This window comes from Lontra canadensis, unplaced genomic scaffold (assembly GCF_010015895.1).
Source record: "Lontra canadensis isolate GAN:19392208 unplaced genomic scaffold, GSC_riverotter_1.0 scaffold2, whole genome shotgun sequence".
Taxonomy (NCBI): Eukaryota; Metazoa; Chordata; class Mammalia; order Carnivora; family Mustelidae; genus Lontra; species Lontra canadensis.
The window spans coordinates 52,136,154-52,155,593 of record NW_022630996.1 but is presented as its reverse complement, the minus strand read 5'-3'; the positions used below and the strand labels follow the sequence as shown (position 1 = coordinate 52,155,593).

At 36.0% G+C, this 19,440-nt stretch overlaps 1 protein-coding gene across 5 annotated transcripts in view; it reads right to left on the bottom strand.

Annotated features, from left to right (window-relative positions):
* Nucleotides 1-19,440, bottom strand: part of DGKB (diacylglycerol kinase beta) — a 681,931-nt gene that overhangs the window by 454,515 nt on the left and 207,976 nt on the right. For all 5 annotated transcript variants that reach the window (XM_032873966.1, XM_032873990.1, XM_032873985.1 and 2 more), the window contains one exon: nt 11,560-11,658. In XM_032873966.1, coding sequence (XP_032729857.1) covers nt 11,560-11,658 — 99 coding nt within the window. The remainder of the gene's footprint in view (nt 1-11,559; nt 11,659-19,440) is intronic.

Genomic DNA, 19,440 nt, shown 5'->3' with positions numbered 1-19,440 from the left:
AGTAATGGCACTGATGAAAAATTTATTGAGCACTGACAATGGGTTTTGTCCCCACTCTTTAGACAAAAAAGAAAATTGCACAGGCATAAACCCATGGTACATTACATAAAGAATTTGAAGAAAATAGATGACTTCAGTAACTGTGGTTAAAGGTTAAAGAGGTAAATGCAAAGAAGGGAGAAGCAGCCAAACTGATGTTAAATAAAAACTGAAGATCACTGCAGCAAGTCACAGCCTTAGCCAACTGTTCACACCTCTCCATTAAACTTCTGGGAGCCCTACAACTAGTATAGGAAGCAAGGTTCCAGAGCATTCAAAATCCAAATTTCAGAATCATGAGGAATTCAAACTTCTCCCCCCCACCCCTTACACTGGCTCATGTTTACTATTGAAATGGTCATTATTAAGTGTTCTGGTTACAGTTAAGTGACAGAGAAGACAGAGAGATCCCATAATAGCTGGACTGTGAGGAAAATACATACATACCATGCTTTCTCTCTCTAACAGAACTTTTGACATTGTTGAGGAGTAATGACTTGATAAAACACATCCCTTAAAGGAAAGATTTAACATACCCGAAACTACACTAACTTAATCACCATATCTATAATGCATAATTTAGTAGAATTCTTATAATTGTAGAACAGCAAGCAAGATTGGAAGAAAACAAGGTAATATAGACATATGGTTCTCCAAGAATGTTATACGTAGAAATGCGTGGACTGGTATTTCAGCAACACCATGTTGTCCAAGTTTTCAGTCACAGTAAAGAAGAGAGGTAGTTGGAAAAATATGAATCAAGTCTAAGGGTATGTCTAGAATTCATATTACCCAAATAGCTTTATTTTCCTTTCTCTGAGCAAACAAACTTCATTATTGATTCTGTTGACATTCTTCTATGTTTATTTAAGATAATATAGAATATTATAACAAGAATATAAAGCATTTTGGGGAGAAGAGACCACAACTGGTCCAAAAGAGGCACCATATTGAACACACACTTGATTTTTTATATCAGTATCTGCCAATGAATACTATTCTGATAATATGATGTTTGTGTAAACTTAAGATACAATTATCCTCTAAAATAAGTTACTTAAATGTTTCCATTAATAGTTTATGCTAAAACTTTTTTTTGTTTTGTTTTAGGAAACACTCCAAACATTATATTCCTGATTAAGATATGTTTATAGTGCAGAAAGAACTAAAGAACTGTGAATTCTGATTCATGTGTAGAACAAAGTAATACAGTATGAGCCCAAAAAAGGATACTTTGGAATATCAATTACAGAGTAACCAGGAAAGGCCATTCTTCATAAAGATGTTCAGTAAGGTATTATATATCATAACAAAAAAAATAATTGGAAACATGCTAGACATAAACATTATTTCAACTAAATTATAATATCTTCACTTAATAAGATATTATACAGCCATGAATAGCAATGTTCCATAGTATACAGAAACACACACATTTAATGATATTAGTTTAAGTGTAAAAATAAGGTGTCACATGCTATATCAAGTTTAATTACAAATATGTCTAAATACACATCTAAGAATCAGGAGGAAGTTTTTAAAAGTGCTTCCTTTTATATATTAATAATTATTCTTACATATCTTACTCTTAATTTTTAAATTTTTCTCTTAATTTTTATGTTGTTTTTATCAATTTTATTTAATAATAAATGGTTGAAATTTACTTTTTAAATTCCAACATAACACTTAACATAACCATGATAGTAGGTGAGATCATCTGAACACTTGCTATATACTGGGCATACTTCTAGGCAGTTTTCATGAATTAATTCATTTAATTCCATTTTACAAATGGAATACAGACATATGAAATATGAGTAACTTGCCCCATATCACAAAATTAGTGAAAAAATCAGGACTCAAATACAGAGAGTATATTACCACACAGTATTGTAACATGGCTGAAACAATTTATTCTCCTATTTGCAATGTATGAACAATCCACTTGCTTTCTATCCTTTCCAAAGCCTAGGACTTTTAATTGTCTTAATAATTCTTTGGGGTGTATAGTGTTACCTATTGAGATTTAAAAATGTATTTTCCTGATGGAGTAAAGATGGTGTGCATACATTATATGTTTTTAGGAGATTTGTGTGTGTGTGTGTATATATATATATATATTTTATTCAAAGCCTACTTTAGGTCTTTTGCCCTTTTGGTTTGGATTGTTTGCTACTTATTATTTATTTACATAAATTATTTTTATATTCTGGACACAAATAATTTGTTATGATTTTGTAGCCCTTTGAAGGAAACAACTTGCCCACTGATCCAGAGTTAACGTGAAACTTAAATTTCTAGTCTCTTTCCTTTCTGGTCATCACTATCCCAACCTTATTTCTGATTTCTTTCTCCTAAATTGATCTTTTGTATCTCACTTCATTTCTGACACTTTTTACTGGGCTTTCTGAATCTTTGCTTAAGATAAACAAATTCCTGCTTTTCTTTCTAAGTCACTGTCACTTTCTTTAGTATGTTTCTGAAAAGAGATTGTCATTCTCTCAGCCAGTACTTGTTCTATAGTTTTATGGAAATCACTCAGCTTTCCATTTAAATCATCATTCCTTCAGACTCAGAGTAGAGTATCTCTTATCATTTGAAACTCAAGGAATCTCCTAGCTCTTCCCACTCTTATTCATTATGGTTATATAGCAACCAATTCATCAAGACCCTATAATTATCTTGGGATGTTTTAAGGACAACATACAATAAACTATCCCTAGAGTTACTTGACTTCCTGATAGCTAGTGAACCTCCTCTCCACACTGGGAAGAGAGCCTCCCAGATGCATGGCTGCAAACCGGATTTTACCGTCCTCTATGACTAATCTACTCTGAAATCAAATCAGACACTCTAATTCCAGTTTTGGCTACAATCTTCTCTCCTGATTTGCTCATTTTCTTATTCTGTTGATGTTTCTGATTGTTCACATCACAAGCCTCTATTACCACTCTCATATCTCCTGTGCTCCCAGCTTTATTTTTTTCCCCAGCTTTAAATCTATTTTAGATCACACTGCTACTAGAATTTTCTTTCTTTTTTTTTAATTTAAATCTCAGACATAATCTTTATTATTTTTTATTATTTTCAATTAGCCACCATATAATACATCATTAGTTTTTGATTAGTTCGATTCATCAGAATTTTCTTTCTAAAACCTGATCATGTAGTCTCCTATTTATACTGGATAAGCTTAACTCCTTGACAAGATAGGACAGGATTTTCACTATCTCATACCTTATCTTGTCATTCTTTCCAAGATTCACCCTTACACATAACCCTCAATAACTATTTCTTAGTTTCAAGATCTCACTTTGTCCTCTCTGGTTGCTTCAACTACTCATATGACATTCACTGTGTATTCGGCAGTCAAATCCCCACTTATTTTTCAAAAGTCAGGCATCATTTCTTCAAGAAAATCTTTATTTGCTCTTTGAATTACCCTCCAGAAGAATTAAGAGTTTGTCCTCGAGGGCCCCTATAAGTTAATATTTATCTTGCCATAGTATGTAATCAGCTTGCCTGTCTTAGCCAATAAAGTGTAATTTCTGGGAAATAAGAGAAATGCTCTTATCTGGACTTTTAGCTCCAGAAACTTAAAAAGACAATGGAAAGAAGAAAGGAAGAAGTAGAGAGAAGAAGATGATAAAACATAAAAGAATCTTGCACTGCAGATATTGTATATAAAAATAATGCACATAGATTATCAGTAATGATCTTAAAATAAAGATAGTCATTATAGTATATAAACAGTAGATGCTTATCTTTAATATAAACTCCAGTTTAGGGACCCCTGCATGGCTCAATCGGTTATACGTCTGACTCTTGGTTTCAGCTCAGGTCACGATCTCAGAGTTGTGAGATTCAGCCCTGCTTCAGGCTCTGTGCTTTGTGTACAATCTACTTGGGATACTTTCCCTCTTTCCCTCCCTCCCCCTTTGAACCTCCCCCCCGCTTGCATGTGCACCTGCACATGCTCTCTCTTTTCCTCTCTCTCTAGCAAGTAAATGAAACCTTTAAAAAACAAACTCTAGGGGCGCCTGGGTGGCTCAGTGGGTTAAAGCCTCTGCCTTCGGCTCAGGTCATGATCCTAGGGTCCTGGGATCCAGCCTCGCATCAGGCTCTCTGCTCAGCAGGGAGCCTGCTTCTCCCTCTCTCTCTGCCTGCCTCTCTGCCTACTTGTGATCTCTCTCTCTGTGTCAAATAAATAAATAAAATATAAATAAATAAATAAATAAATAAATAAACTCTAGTTTAAAATAATCAACATTATATCATCCCTATATTTAACTTCTTAGCTTTACTAGTACATACTGATACAGAAAATGACAAAATAATCCACTCCTTATTTAGAAAAAAGGAATCTTATTTTTAAATAATGATGTACAAGAATTACTCTAGCATGGAGAAAAGTAAATTAAATCATGGAGCTAAATATAATAATAGTGATTTTTACAATGATCTGCTTCATTTCACTGTTCAAACATAAAGTTTAAAATGCCACTTCCTCATGAGACATCTCAAGTTTTCTTTTTTCTTTTTTTAAAGATTTTATTTATTTATTTGACAGACAAAGATCACAAGTAGGCAGAGAGGCAGTAGGTAGAGAGGCAGGCAGAGAGAAGAGGAAGCAGGCTCCTGATGCCAGGCTCCATTCCAGGACCCTGAGATCATGACCTGAGCTGAAGGCAGAGGCTTTAACCCACTGAGCCAGCCAGGCGCCCCCACCATTTCCTTTTGGTATAGTCCTTTATTTCCTTGTCTTCTTCCTACTTATAAACATTTCCTAGCAAAAAGGAGCATAATCCACATAATCTCTCAATGTCATAACTGGCCATAGGGTTGACCATTATAATACTAACCAAAATTATATCTGCGGCATTTTCAAAGCCCTCTGTGAGATGAAGCTGACTTGGCAGCTTCGGCTGTTGCACACAGTTGCGGTGTGATGTATTTGCACACACACAACCATTGAGTTGAGCTTCTTGGCAGGGAGAAACATAGAGAGAGAAGCAGGCTCCCTGCTGAACAGAGAGCCTGATGTGGGGCTCGATCCCAGGACCCTGGGATCATGACCTGGGCCGAAGGCAGAGGCTTTAACCCACTGAGCCACCCAGGTGCCCCTCAAGTTTTCTTTTGTTGATAGTGAAAGAATCAATGTAATAAAAGCCTCCCTCAAACTGAAGAATCATTATAAAAACATGTACACTCCCAGAGACCCAAATGGACTGATCGTAAAAAAATAATGTAAAACCTGGAATGAACATACAGACTACACTACAGTTCTAGAGAAGTTGATCAAATTTATAGCTTCCTCTACGAAATTACTCTAAGAATCAAAGGGACTTTACCTAGCCTATTTCATTGATTTCTGTGATTCAACAAATTTATGAACTATTAAAAATAATTTTAGAAGTTCTAACTGAGGCCATTAAAGGAAGAGAAATTTATGGATGGGATAGTAATAAAGTTATGGGTTATCACAAAGAAGTAAATAACATAAATACATACATCATTGTCAAATGTCTTATGCATTTACCTCTGTGCATTTTAAGGTTAGAAGATAAAACACGACAGTAATGGATTCAGGCATTGTGTTTCATCTTAAATGCTTATCTGGAATATTCTCTTTTTTTAAAAAAATTTTAATTTAAACATAATGCCTGGATCTATTGTATTCAACCTTTCTGGGGGTGAGGGGCTAACGTGTGTGTGTGTGTGTGTGTGTGTGTGTAAATAATAAGTATGTAATACTATATAATAAAAATATGACAGTAATAGGATGATACGGACTGAAGGAAAACAAACTATGATAAAGGGAACTGAGGAATCTCTGTTAGGTAATGAAGGCATCTCTAAAAACATAGCCTTTTTTTTTGTTACAATAAGGAGTTCCATATCACTTTTAAAATATCTTTCAATGTAGGTAAATGACATAATGGAGAGTCTGAATTTAATTAAAGCAATTCAGTAAGGGACTAAAACAGATGAACCAAGTCCATCTTTGGTTGGGGGTAAAATTTAGAACATAAAAGGTGGTTTTCATGCTTATCAGGCCACGTTCTCCATGAAATTATTATAATTTTTTTCATTGTCACTTTGATATTGGACAGCAGAAATTTCTAAGTTCCACCTATAAGGAGAGTCAAGAACATATTTTTTAATGGACTCCATTCAAAGGAGAAATATTCATTTTAACAAATCAATTGGGAAGGATTAATGGCCTCTTATGGAAATTAAGTTACTTATCAAGGGTCCCCACTGAATAGATTGGAATCACTTTACATTTGTTTGGAGATAGGATGAGGGAAGGCCTTCAAGAAATCTGCCTTTGGAAACAGTTCTGAATTTTCTCCAATATGACAGTAAATGGACCATGAATGTCATCATTTTTGCTGGAAGATTTTTCAAAGAAAGCATTGTAAGTATTCAAACACAGAAGTATCTTGACAAAAATCTCTAAACTACATCAATTTTAAGCAATATGGTTTTTTGATAATACTCTCAAAATATGCCAGAAACCAAAAGCAATCCCAGAAAGCAGTGATTATATGTGATGTATAGACTCACTGGTCACATTTTCATTTTAATTTCAGAGTAGTTGGTTTGGATCCATTTTTATGGCAATAGGCACTATCAAGACCAATTATGTGTGAAAGCCGTTTGTAGTATATGCCAATAAGAGCATGCCATCAGTGAAAAGAAGGTGCTTACCTTGCTAATCTCCGTAACAGGTGAGCACACATCTACTGACTCATTAACTTAAAGGTAATAACAAGTGTTGGGGAGCCATTGGGAAGCTGAGAAATGTGATGGAAATGTGATGTGGGATTTTTTAAAAGTTAAATAACACCTAAAAAGATGTCCTAAAATATCAAAAGAGTGCTGCTGTGGACCTTGACTTTGTAGTATGTTATTGAGGTGTTTCAACCAGGAATTAAGCTCCATATTAAGTTTATGTCACTCATTCAATAGCCAATGTCTGACTATATAGTCAAGGCAAAGGAAAGAAAAACCTCAATAAAAGTAAGTATCTTAAGCTCTTCATTTTATATTTCCTAGATTAAAGAGCGATTTCTTCTATTTATGGCCATCTTACAGTGATTCTGAACCTCACCTGCTCTTCTTCAAGAACATCAGCATGAGAAAAATGGGACTCATAATTTTTAAGAAGGAAATTGTTATTGGAAAAAAGGAAAACGAGATTGTATTACTTGTGAAGACTAACGATGTTCTTTAAACAAAAGTTAAAAAAAATTTACAGTGTGTGATATGGTGTGGAATTACTCCTGGGATGTCAAATGAGAGTTTACAAATTAAAAAGTCTCAGAGCCCATCAGTCAGAACTGATTAAGCAATTTTGTGGGCAGAACAACGGTATAATTTCTTTATGAGTATGTAAATAGTTAATGGGTCTAATAGTGGTATGAGTATTTATTCCAGGCTAAAAAATTTAATTTCTATTTAGCAAGGCAGGGGAAATTTAAAAGTAAAGCGATTTAGGCTGATTCATTAACATATACAAAACTCCAAAAGCTTTAGAAAGTGGGTGTACTTAAGAGAACTATAGTAGTTCAAATTATCCTTGAATTCAAGTGTGCTACTGGCATGAGGGATTGAGTGAGTCGATCTAGTTAGAGCCTTGCTTACCATGTTAGATAAATTGGAATTCAAATAGAGAATTACTGGATATTTACTTATTTTAAATATGTTAAAATATTTAAGCAGGAAAATATTAGATATTTTTCGCAAGTGGATTCATTCTGCTCCCGCAGAATGAAGAATGTGTGGAATGGAGGTAATTCAGTAAGAATGCCATTAGGACAATCCTGAACAATAATTTGTGATGGTGACACGTGAGGCAGTTGCAGTTGGGCTGAAGAAAGAAAAAGGATTGAAAACATCAGAATAGGCTGCCCAATGATTAATCTGATATTTAAGATGAGTCACCAATGAAAACTCTTAGGTTTCTATCTTTGGAAAGTTAGAATATGAACGTTCTAGTCACCAAGGTAAGAAAAACAGGAGAGGGAGAGGGCCTGTTTGGGATTTGGAAAAAGGATGAGAATGGTAAGTTCAGTGAATGAGTTATGGAATAATAATTCTTGGGTTCCAATTCTGGCCTGTTAGCTCATAGCCATGTGACATAGGAAATTTACTTATCTTCTCTGTTTCTCAGTTTACCCATAAAAGAAATGTAGATAGTTATAATATTTATCTTATAGTGTCACTGTGAGGATTAAACAAATTCATACCTATCATTACCAGTGACCACAACCCTTTCCTAATCTCAATTTGCTATCCCACTCATTCTCACAACCTGACACTGAAACAATGATAACCTTGATTTCAACAATCTAGGATTCCACAATAATCTACAACATATTCTTCCTACCACCCATTATTGTACCTCCCTCTCTGTGTCCTTACTTCCCTCACCTCCCAGCTTAAATTCCATGGTCAATCTTTATACTCACTCTATTGCATATACTCTCAACTCCCTGGCTACTCCCTCCTTTTATCAGATTTAGCAAAATGTAATCTCCTTAAAGCTAGGCTATGCCTATACTACTCCTAGAATTAGAATAAAAATGGAGAAATATAACTGAATGTGACTAGAGAAATATACTCATCCAAGCTTACTGGTCTTATTCTAAATTTATGATGATTAACAAGGGGCTGCTCATTACTCCCTGTCAAACAAATGGTATTTATTCCCTTGATCGTTAAGCTCCCACTTTCCTCAGTGCCTGTTGTGTAACTTCTTCCCAATCCTCTAAATTCTCATACAGTTTATACCATCCTTTCTCTCAGCAATATCCCGGGTTCCTAATTCTCTGAGAAAATAGAAGTATCACATATGTTTTTGTTCATTGCTGCCCCCTCAACATTGTTACATTGTTCTTTTTAAAACTGTAAGTCAGATCATCCCCTTTTCTGATCAAAATCCTCTATTGGCTTCCAACCTCATTCAGAATAAAAGCTAAAGATCTTACAGTGGCCTAAAGTGCCCTACAGGACAGGAACATTTTATGACATTTTTGACCTTCTCCTCTACCATTCCTCCTCCTTCTCACTTAGGCCCAGTCACTAATCTCCTTGATGCCCTTCAGATAGGACTGTTTTCTCCTGCCTCTGAATTTTTACTTGTCCGTCCTTGGTGACACCTCTGTGAAGTTCCATCCCCCAATAGTCATGTGGATGACTCCCTCACATTCTTCAGCCCTTCATTCAACTATTCCCATATTGAACTCTAAAGTGTACCCCCTTAGTAACTACAGCCCCACATTTCTTCTCTTCTTTTCCTGCTTCAGCGTTGCCCTTTATATTTAAAGCACAACCAGGTATGAAATAATTTTCTTATTTCATTGTTTATTGTTGGAATGAAAAATCTACAAAAGCAAAGATTTACTTTAGCTTTTACCATTTTATCTCCCTACCTATAATACTATTTGGCATCAACAAGACACTCAGTAAATACTTGCTAAATTAATGAATGAATATGTTAAGCATGGTAGCTGGTATGGTATATGTGCTTTCTCTGTATGAGCTACTATTATTACATTTAATAATGATAATATATCAGGCATATAAGACAGCATGGGGCCTTCAAGTTGCAGGCTTATAGGTTTGGGATGCAAACCTATAGATGGATGATGAACTGAATATAAATTAACATGATAATGAAGTCAACTAAATAAACAAGATCCCACTGGGAAGAATGTTAAGAGTGAAAAGCTATGACATATGAGGGTTGAGCAAAAGGATTCACCATCATGGAGCAGGATGAAGTCATGAAAACTAGGAAAGATAAAGGGCAGGTATCCAGAGAAACAGAAGAAAGCCCAGGAAAGCGTGGCATAATGGCGGTCAGTGAAAGGTAGGCATTCATGAAGGACGAAGTCGTCAACAGTGCCAAATATTATAGAGTAGGTAGTACCAAGGAAATGATAAAAGAGCAAATGTTGAGATGCAAATCATGATTAAAACTGTAGGAAGATTTAATGATTGAAAATAAATCTTCAGAATCAAGAGGATCTAAAAAAAAAAAAAACCAGTGTGAGGGTTTTGTTAAGATTGTTAGAATACAAGAATATTCACGTAACACATGTTCTCTACCTTTGATTCTCTCAAAGAAAGAAAAGATAGAGTAATAAAAAGAAAGCAGCTCATGCTTGACTTTAAGTGACCAGAGGTTGACATAAGTGGACCAAGGAAGTAGTCTCCTAGTTCAATGAACTTAGTAGGGTTTTACATAGGCAGCTAGATGTTAGGATGACATGATGAATTTCTTTCTAGGGTTAAAATCTGAGATCAAGCCTGCATCAAAAGTAGTAAAATTACTATAACTTTAAAAAGAATATAAATATCTAAAAATGGTACAAGTCCTTTATCTTTAAGATAATGCTATGAAAAACAAAATAACACCAAAATTCATCTAAAATGTATTTTTATGTGGCATTCATTATTTTTAATTAATCTTATTTACTACAGGATGTCTAATGAATCTCACATGAAGAAAGGAAACTGAGAATTAGTTATTGCTATCCTCAGCAATGTGGGGTATTTTCCTTTGCTCTACATTTGTAGTTTGAGAAAATGAAGAGTTTTAAATAATTTTTAAATAAAGACATTTAAAATACAACCAGTATTTTACAGATAATTACAAAATGAATCATAAGTGGGTGCAAATTGAGTAATTTGATTAATTTCTAGGTTGACCTTTAGAAAAGTATTTGTCTAACATTTCTTAGTTGTTGTATTTTTATTATATCAAGCTAAAGTCCCAGCCACTTAATTTCCGTGTCGTATTTAAAAATGCGAACTGCATTATGGATATAAAATAGTTTGTTTTGTAAAATAAGTGTTTCACTTTAGAAACAATTTGGATTTTGAAATGTAATGTGAATATTATCTTTGACTACCTACTTCTCTTTATATCGAGGTTTGACTCTTCTCTGGGTTGCCTCAGTTATGAATTTCCCACTTACATATTTATTTAATTAAGTATTTTGCAGGTGGTTAAATTTATTGTTCACCAATAAAAAATAAAATACACCTAATGACAGTGCATAACTTTCTTCAGCATATGTGTCCTCTTTCTAGGTAGCCTCTGACCTAGATAAGAGGACTGAACATTGCAGATATATAATGTGCATCTCCAGCAAAATTGCCCATAAGAATAACTTCATTATTCTGGGAAGCTAGATCTATAAAACATGTAAGATGTAGAAGTGTTCTGCCTATACAATTTCTGGTAAGTACAGCATGACTAACTGGTGAAGCCTGAGTCAGCTTCAGTTAGAGTACACCTTACGAAAACGTTTACTGTGCCATGAAGAAAAAAGAAAATATAGTGGGCAAAGGTGTCTACTTGGCAGTAATGGGGCATTTTTGATCTATAGAGCACTGCCTTGATCAATGGAAAAGAATCAGCCCTGGAAGCATTTAATGGTATAGCATACCAGTTCTTCACAGAAACCCCAAGTTAGAGCAGAATGATGAGAAGGAAAAACTCACCAGGACTACTGGACAGATTGTTGTGGGTGGTAAAATATGGTCCTTCAAAGGTCCGCAGTCACATTCAGGTTTGAGATGAGAAGCACATTTATTATGCAGCTAGGAAGGAGAAAGAAGACACTATCATTTGGCATGACAACAGCAAATATGGAGCAGATATTTCAACTGAGATACAGCAAATGCATTAAAAATACATCAAAAGGATTCCAAGAACAATTAAGAGGATCAAAAAGGGAATGAGGTTATGTTTGCCCTTATATATCTACCTTAAATCCACAGTTCAGCAACTTCTATAACCCAGCCTATATATTTTCGAATTCTGAGAAATGTTTATATTCAAAATACTTTAGGTTTTATACCAATGAATGCCTGATTTCCTCGACAAATGCAAATTATTGTCTCTTCCTTTGCTTATCTGTTAGCATAATTCTGAAACCACTGTGCGCCGTGGATGCTTTTTTTTTTTTTTTGACCCTCCTGTTTTCTCAAAGTCATTCCAAAGTGCACAGCTCAGTATGGGGCATAATTGATCCCATCATTAGTTTTAACTTTGTAATTCAATATGTAAATGTAACCAGAGATTCATCTCAGTAGGAACAGGATATAAATATAAGAAGATGATTATGATTATAAAAATTTATCTTTATATTGTATTTATCAGCTCTACATTAAGTTAGGGTATAATCACGTAATGTTTTTTACTTTTTAACATGTATGAACCTAAGCTGTATTTTTATCCATCTTGGTCACAAGTTTAAATTAAGGTGTTATAACATAGTGCATTAAATAGTGATTTTTAAAATTGAGGTGGTAGTTTTTATGGGAATCAGACAAATTTGCTAAAGGCATCTAGGGACTTCTCGCTCTCTCACTCCATATTAATTTAATATAAAATTATTAAAATATAAAATTTATCATAAAATATTACTACTTTAGAACAATTATACATGTTAGTAAAGTAATGTGTTTTGTTCAAAACAAAAACGGAGCGGCATCATTTTTCAGTTATGAACCAAAGTCACTCCATTTAAGTCATGGCTACATTAATTTTCAAAACAAGCTTACCTTAGTAAGCAGTTAATTAGCAATCAAACATAAACCCCCAAAGAGTGTTGATTTACTGTTGGTGATAGAACTCCCCTGAAGTGGTATTCTGTTGCCCTTCAATCCAAAACATCTGTTGTACTAACTCCTCGCCCTGAGTTAAGGCTACTTGGGCAATGATTCCTACACATTAGGCCCCATTACATGAAATGAAAGAACCTCTCCATATACATCCATGGTTAGCAGCTGCTTCTCAGTGACATGTAAACTCCTTCTAAGACAACGGTTTAGTCTTCTTACCAAACGCTGCTGATCTATGTCAAGAGGCAAGAGGTGTTAAAGACAGAGGTTCATGCCACATGTACAAAAGAACTAAATAAATGGATGTTCTGATTTGGCAAATGAGAATTTGGTGGTGAAAATGTATTATTAATTTATTGGACTTAATCAATTTCCTTAGAATAAATCATGGCTCTGGAATTTGAGATTTGGACATAATGGACAATGGATTCCTCAAAAGGTATGTTGAAGTCCTCACTCTTGGTAGTTGTGAATGTGAACTTATTTGGAAATAAGATCTCTGTAGATGTACTTAGGTTCAGCTGAAGTTTTACAGGATAAAGAGGAGCCCAGGTCCAATGACTGGTGTCCTCATAAGAAGAGAAAAATCTAGATCTACAGGGACAGAGATGGAGGGAAGAGCCCACGTGGCAACACAGGCAAAGATCTGGTGATGCAGCCACAAGGCAAGGAAGAGCAAGGAGGGCAGGCTCCCAGCAGAGCCCAGGAAGCAGCAAGGAAGCGTTCTCCCAGACACCCTTCAGATGGACTCTGACCCTGCTGACCTTGATTTCAAATTTCTGGCCTCCAGTACTAAAAGAGAATAAAGCTCTGCTGTTTAAAGCTACTCATTTTGTGGCATTTTGTGATGGCAGTCCTGGGAAGCTTACATCTCAATCACTATGAAAAAATGAACAAAAACCAAAAACAAACGATGAGTCTTAAGGCTCTTCTATTCCAGGGTGTCACAGCAAAAAAGGCTTTTGTTTTTTGATCCTGTATGACCTCTTTAAATCTGAGAATGCAGAATCCAAGAAGCCTCTAATTTGTAGAGGCATGATCTACATTAAAAATCCCTGTGTGTACGGAATGAGAAAGTTCTGAATTTTTTTCCTCTTCCCTGAAGTTCGTACAGCCTCACATGCGACTCTGAAGGACAGAGGGGCAGGGCTCTCTGAGTGCCCGCAACGACCACAGATATGCTATCTGAGGGCCTCCCTCTCCCCTACGCCTTCATTCCATGTGTTTCCAACAATTTGCAACTGATATGGCAAAGGATAACGATCCTTTCTGTATATTTATTTGAGGCCTACCAGATGTAAGAAGAGATGGCAAACATAAAATGAACTTAATGACAGTTTTCTGTCTTTTTCCTTTTTTTAAAGACCATTTTCCAGCCAAAAAGAAAAAAAAAAACTAATGACTTTAATAGAATCACATTTGAGCTGAACAGAGTATGTGTATAGGGGGTAACTCTTTATATCTGGGTATGGGGATTTCAGAATATAAGCGCCAAATAAAACTAGCATGTGCCTTTTTAGTTTGCCTGTCTTGTCTATATCCCTGAGCTTTGTCCAGGCAGCTGTGAGGCAGAATCCTGCAGGAACATGGTCAAGTAGCAGACTCTAGAAGAAAGTCGGTAGTCATATGATCATCAGTAAAACAGGGACACGCAGTGCAAAAAAAAAAAATCTCCAGCCCCAAAATTCTGTATTAACTAGTAACGTGCACTGATACCTTACTTTTTTTTTTTTTTTTTTTTTTTTTTTTTTTTTAAAGACTGGAAACTGAGAGTGGCTCAGTGTACTTGGGTGGCCATCAACACCACCATGACATTGCATGAAACCCAAAGTGTCAAAATGGAGGACACCATATGGGAACTACTGATCATTCTCATCATTTCAAAAGCTAGAAGACAAATTTGTGTGGCAGTTCTAGTTTATTCACCATATTGCTGAGAGACACACTTGAAGACAAAGTACAAAATGTGAAAGCCAAAAAAAGTAACTTATAGTTCTCAGTACTATTTATGAAGATTAAGAGTGAACATCATTTGGGGAGCCTTGGTAGTCCAGTCAGTTAAGGGACCCACTTTCAGTTTTTGCTCAGATCATAATCTCAGGGTCATGGGAAGAACCAGAGCCCTGGTTGGAGACCCCAGTTTGGAGACCCCCACCCCCAGCTTGGAGCCTGCTTCAGGCTCCCTGTTCAGAATAGAGACGGCTGGAGATTCTCTCTGTCTCTTCCTCCCACCCACCTCCCCTTCTTACACACTCTCTCTCCCTTGCTCTCAGATAAAGAAAGAAAGGAAGAAAGAAAGAAAGAAAGAAAGAAAGAAAGAAACCCTTTAAAAAAAAGTGAGGATCATTTTTTGTTGTGAACCCTGAACTGCTCTAAAAATAAAAAATCTATTTAAAAAAGGCAAATATCAAAAAATACAAGCCATATGATAGATTTTAAATTTTTTAAAAAAGATTTTATTTATTTACTTGAGAGACAGAGATTAAAAGAGAGCATGAGAGGAGAGAGGGTCAGAGGGAGAAGCAGACTCCCTTCAGAGCAGGGAGCGCGATGCGGGACTCAGTCCTAGAACTCCAGGATCAGGACCTGAGCTGAAGGCAGTCACTTAACCAACTGAGCCACCCAGGCGCCCCCATATGATAGATTTTAAAAGCTCCTTCCCTCCCCCAATCCAAAATCTTAGGTTACTGGCAATGCTTTATTTCTTGATCAGATTCTTTTTTTTTTTTTAAGATTTTTTATTTCTTTATTTGACAGAGAGAGAGATGACAAATAGGCAGAGAGGCAGGAAGAGAGAGAGGGGAAGTAGGCTCCCCACCTAGCAGAGAGCCCGACGCAGAGCTCGATCTCAGGACCTCGAGATCACGACTTGAGCCAAAGGCAGTCTTTAACCCACTGAGACAACTAGGCGCCTCTCTTGATCAGATTCTTATTACATGAGTTGTTCATTTATGCAAAATTCATCCAGTTCTACCCTTAGGATATTTATATTCTTCTGCATGTATGTTATTTTTCAATATAATTTTTAAAAGGAAAAAGGTGAACATAATCAGCAATAAAAACAATTTGCTTAAACTTGTCGCCATGACATTTTACAGACAAGCGTATAAGAAAAAGACACAGCTGAGTCCTTTTCAGTGTCAGTAAGATGCTGAAGATTGAAAATTGTCTTAAAGATAACCCAGATCCCAAATCAGAAGTGAAAATACAAAAATCTTCATCAAGAATATAAATAAACTAGAGCACAGATGAATCCTGCCTCTTCAATAAAATGGCCAGTGGAGCCCGAGATAAGAAATTGTTACCTTCAATAACATGGAGGACATTAGGAGAAGGAAAGGAAAAGTGAACTGGGGAAAACTGGAGGTGAAGATGAACCATGAAAGACTGAGGACTCTGATAAACAGAGGGTTTTGGAGGGGAGGGGGGTAGGGGGATGGGTGAGCCTGGTGGTGGGTATTAAGGAGGGCATGGATTGCATGGAGCACAGGGTGTGATGCATAAACAATGAATCTTGGAACACTTAAAAAATAAAATTAAATTAACAAAACAAAAAGAAATTGTTGCCTTCTTTTAAGTGTTTTTATTTTGGTTCCTGGGTGTCTTTGCATTTTTTTAAGAGTAAGGCACAGAAATCCTTAAGTCATTTTATTTTTATATATACAGAAATTCTTTTTTTTTTTTTAAGATTTTATTTATTTATTTGACAGAGATCATAAGCAGGCAGAGAGAGGGGGGAGCAGGCTCCCTGTGGAGCAGAAAGCCCGATGTTTGGCTCGATCCCAGGACCCTGGGATCATGAGCTGAGGCGAAGGCAGAGGCTTAACCCACTGAGCCACCCAGGCGCCCCCAGAAATTCTTTTTTGTATTAACTGAATCAGTCCTATATCTAGGAAATTCATAAAATATGAACCAGCTTTTCCTGGAAATGAATTAAACACTTGGAAATAATTTCAGAGTTTATGACAATTTCCAATGGCACCTAATTTACAGCCAGATCTGTGTTTATTGGGAAAAGCTGTCTCAAGTTAGGAAGAAAAAGAAAACATGTGAAAGTACGTATGTGTGTGAATGTGTGTATATGCACGTGTATGTATTTACAGGGTGGAGTTGTGGAAAGAGTTGGGGTACTATATTGAGAAGAAAGCACTAGCATCTAACAAGTCAAGGGAGGAAAAAAAAATAGAAAATAAATTTCCATATGTATTTGTAGGAAAATAAGACGTCATTCTTCTAAAGAAAAACTAAGTGCCCTGATTTAAAGGAACATTGTTGTTTTATACATTCTTTTGTTTCTAACCTTTTGCAAAATCAGAATCCTGCTTTAATGCAGATATTTGCTAAAGCATAAATTTTCTTATTGGAAAGGCATTGGAAACACTACTACTCATAGCCTAATATTTTAATAAAGGAGTAGACCCACATGATACCGAAAGTAAATAAATCAGCCATTGTAGGCTTTCTTTTGTCAAGTTCAAATGAAATGTATCACCCTCCTCTCTTGCTGAGTCCCACCTCACTGGGGACATTTTAGTACAAACAGGAGCAAATTACAACTTGTTTTTTAAAAGAATGTCAAGGAAATACACTCTCAGCAGAACTGAACTCATATTCACAGTGGGATCTTAGGAACAGAGAATGTAAGCAAGTGAAGGAAGAGAGAACCAATGAAGATATTTAGCCTAGCTGACTGAATTATAAAACACAAGAAAATGGTTGCATAAATGCTAGAAGATAGTTCACAGTCTTCTTAGGAGTTTTCTGTTTTTATTTTTTAAGTGGTTAGATTTGCAACAGGAGATAAAACTCAGTTTCCTAAGACCTTAATTTTATATCTTCAAGATGGCAAATTAGTATCATTTCAAGAAGCCACCAATTGCTGACTAAAAAGTGGGTATTAAAATGAGTTCTTATCTTTAGTATTTGTGTAAACCTACTTGTATATCTGATGCAGACTGAGGTATTATAGGATGAACTTCTAAAAAATAGAATTTAAAGATGTGTATTTAAAATTCCATATCTAGGGGCGCCTGGGTGGCTCAGTGTGTTAAGCCTCTGCCTTCGGCTCAGGTCATGATCTCAGGGTCCTGGGATCGAGCCCCGCATCGGGCTCTCTGCTCAGCAGGGAGCCTGCTTCCCTCTCTCTCTCTCAGCCTGCCTCTCTGCCTACTTGTGATCTCTCTCTGTCAAATAAATAAAATCTTAAAAAAAAAGAAAAAGAAAAACTTCCCTATTAAAAAAAAATTCCATATCTAACATTAAGAAGATGAGTACATTCGTGATTAAAGTGAACTTACCAAGGACCTCCCCTAAGCTCCACACTCTGTCAAGCATTTTTGGTGATTTAAAAAAAAAAAAAAATGTGTATTTTTGACCAGGAGCTTGATCACAATGTAATGTAAAAGTGTGCACAACATTAATATGCAGACGTGAAACCTCTGGAAAACATTTAGTCTTTTCTTCTGGTATGGAGTAACTGTATAGAAAGTATTCCAGAAGAGAGAACGATTAGTGTCAAGGACGATTTCAAGGCAGATATGGACCTTATTTTGATTTTGTAGGTGTAGTTAGAATTGAAGGTGGACACACTCAGGGGAATAGGGTTAGCAAAGTAACAGGCAAGCGGGAAGCATGGCCTTCCTAAGGGACTGCCCACAGTTCTCCACAGCTACAGCAGGGGCTATGTGTAGAAAGGAATAACATACACGTCATGTGCTTAGGCTCGGGTCTGATATTTGAGGAACTGAAAACCAGGTCGGGTAGGAGGAAGTGAGGGCTGCATTTATTATCACAGAACTATTATAGGGTGCTGAAGATGGCATATGATAACAAACTAGTATTTTCAGAAGATGATTCTGGAGGTGGTTTGCAGCCTGCATTATAGGAAAAGTACCTTCTGTTAGGGAGCTAAGCCAAGAGAGTCTGACTCTAATCTAGTTAAGAGGTGCTAAGAGTTTGCACTTGGGCTGTGAATGATGGCTACAAAAACTCAAATCTGAGAGCGATATTTCAAGGAGAAAATGTCAAGGCTCAGTGATAGGTTGAATATATGAGAGAAAGGTGAAAGACAAGAATAAAAGAAATTGACTTCTAACTTTATTTCCAATGACTGCAAGCATGATGATACCATGTCTGATAGAAAATAGAGAGCTGGAATACTTGCTTTTTACGAATATAAATAAATCAGCTTAGTCTAGGATTTAGTGAGATTCAGGACCACATGGTTCTGGATGATTTTAGAATATGAAGATGCTATTCTGACTCAGACTGTGCAACTAGATCCTTCCAGAGGTGAAAGAGAAAGGGCATGAGTAATATTCAGGGAGTGCCCTCTGTGAGCCAGGAGTTGGGATTTTGTGTCCCTGGGGTATTTCACCCAGTTTTCACTATGATAGTAATTGTCAATTACTGAGTACTTCTTATGTGTGAGGTCTTGCTCTAAATACACTTACACAGATTTTTTTTAACATATTTAATTCTCAAAACAATCCTGTATGATAGGTATTAACTCCATTTTATAAATTAGGAAACTGCCCCAAGCTTCTTATATACCTGTTCCAAGATTATACAACTACTATCTTAATTGTTGGACAGTGAACTTGTTAAGAATCTGGTCAGTTGAACTTAGAAGACTCCACCCATTTCCAAAAATAATACATAAAAGAAAGCAATAGCCTTGGAGAAACTCATGAAATGAAGCCAAGTTTCATTCTCTTTGTTTCTCTTTGCAATCTGTTTCCTACAGACTCCATTCAG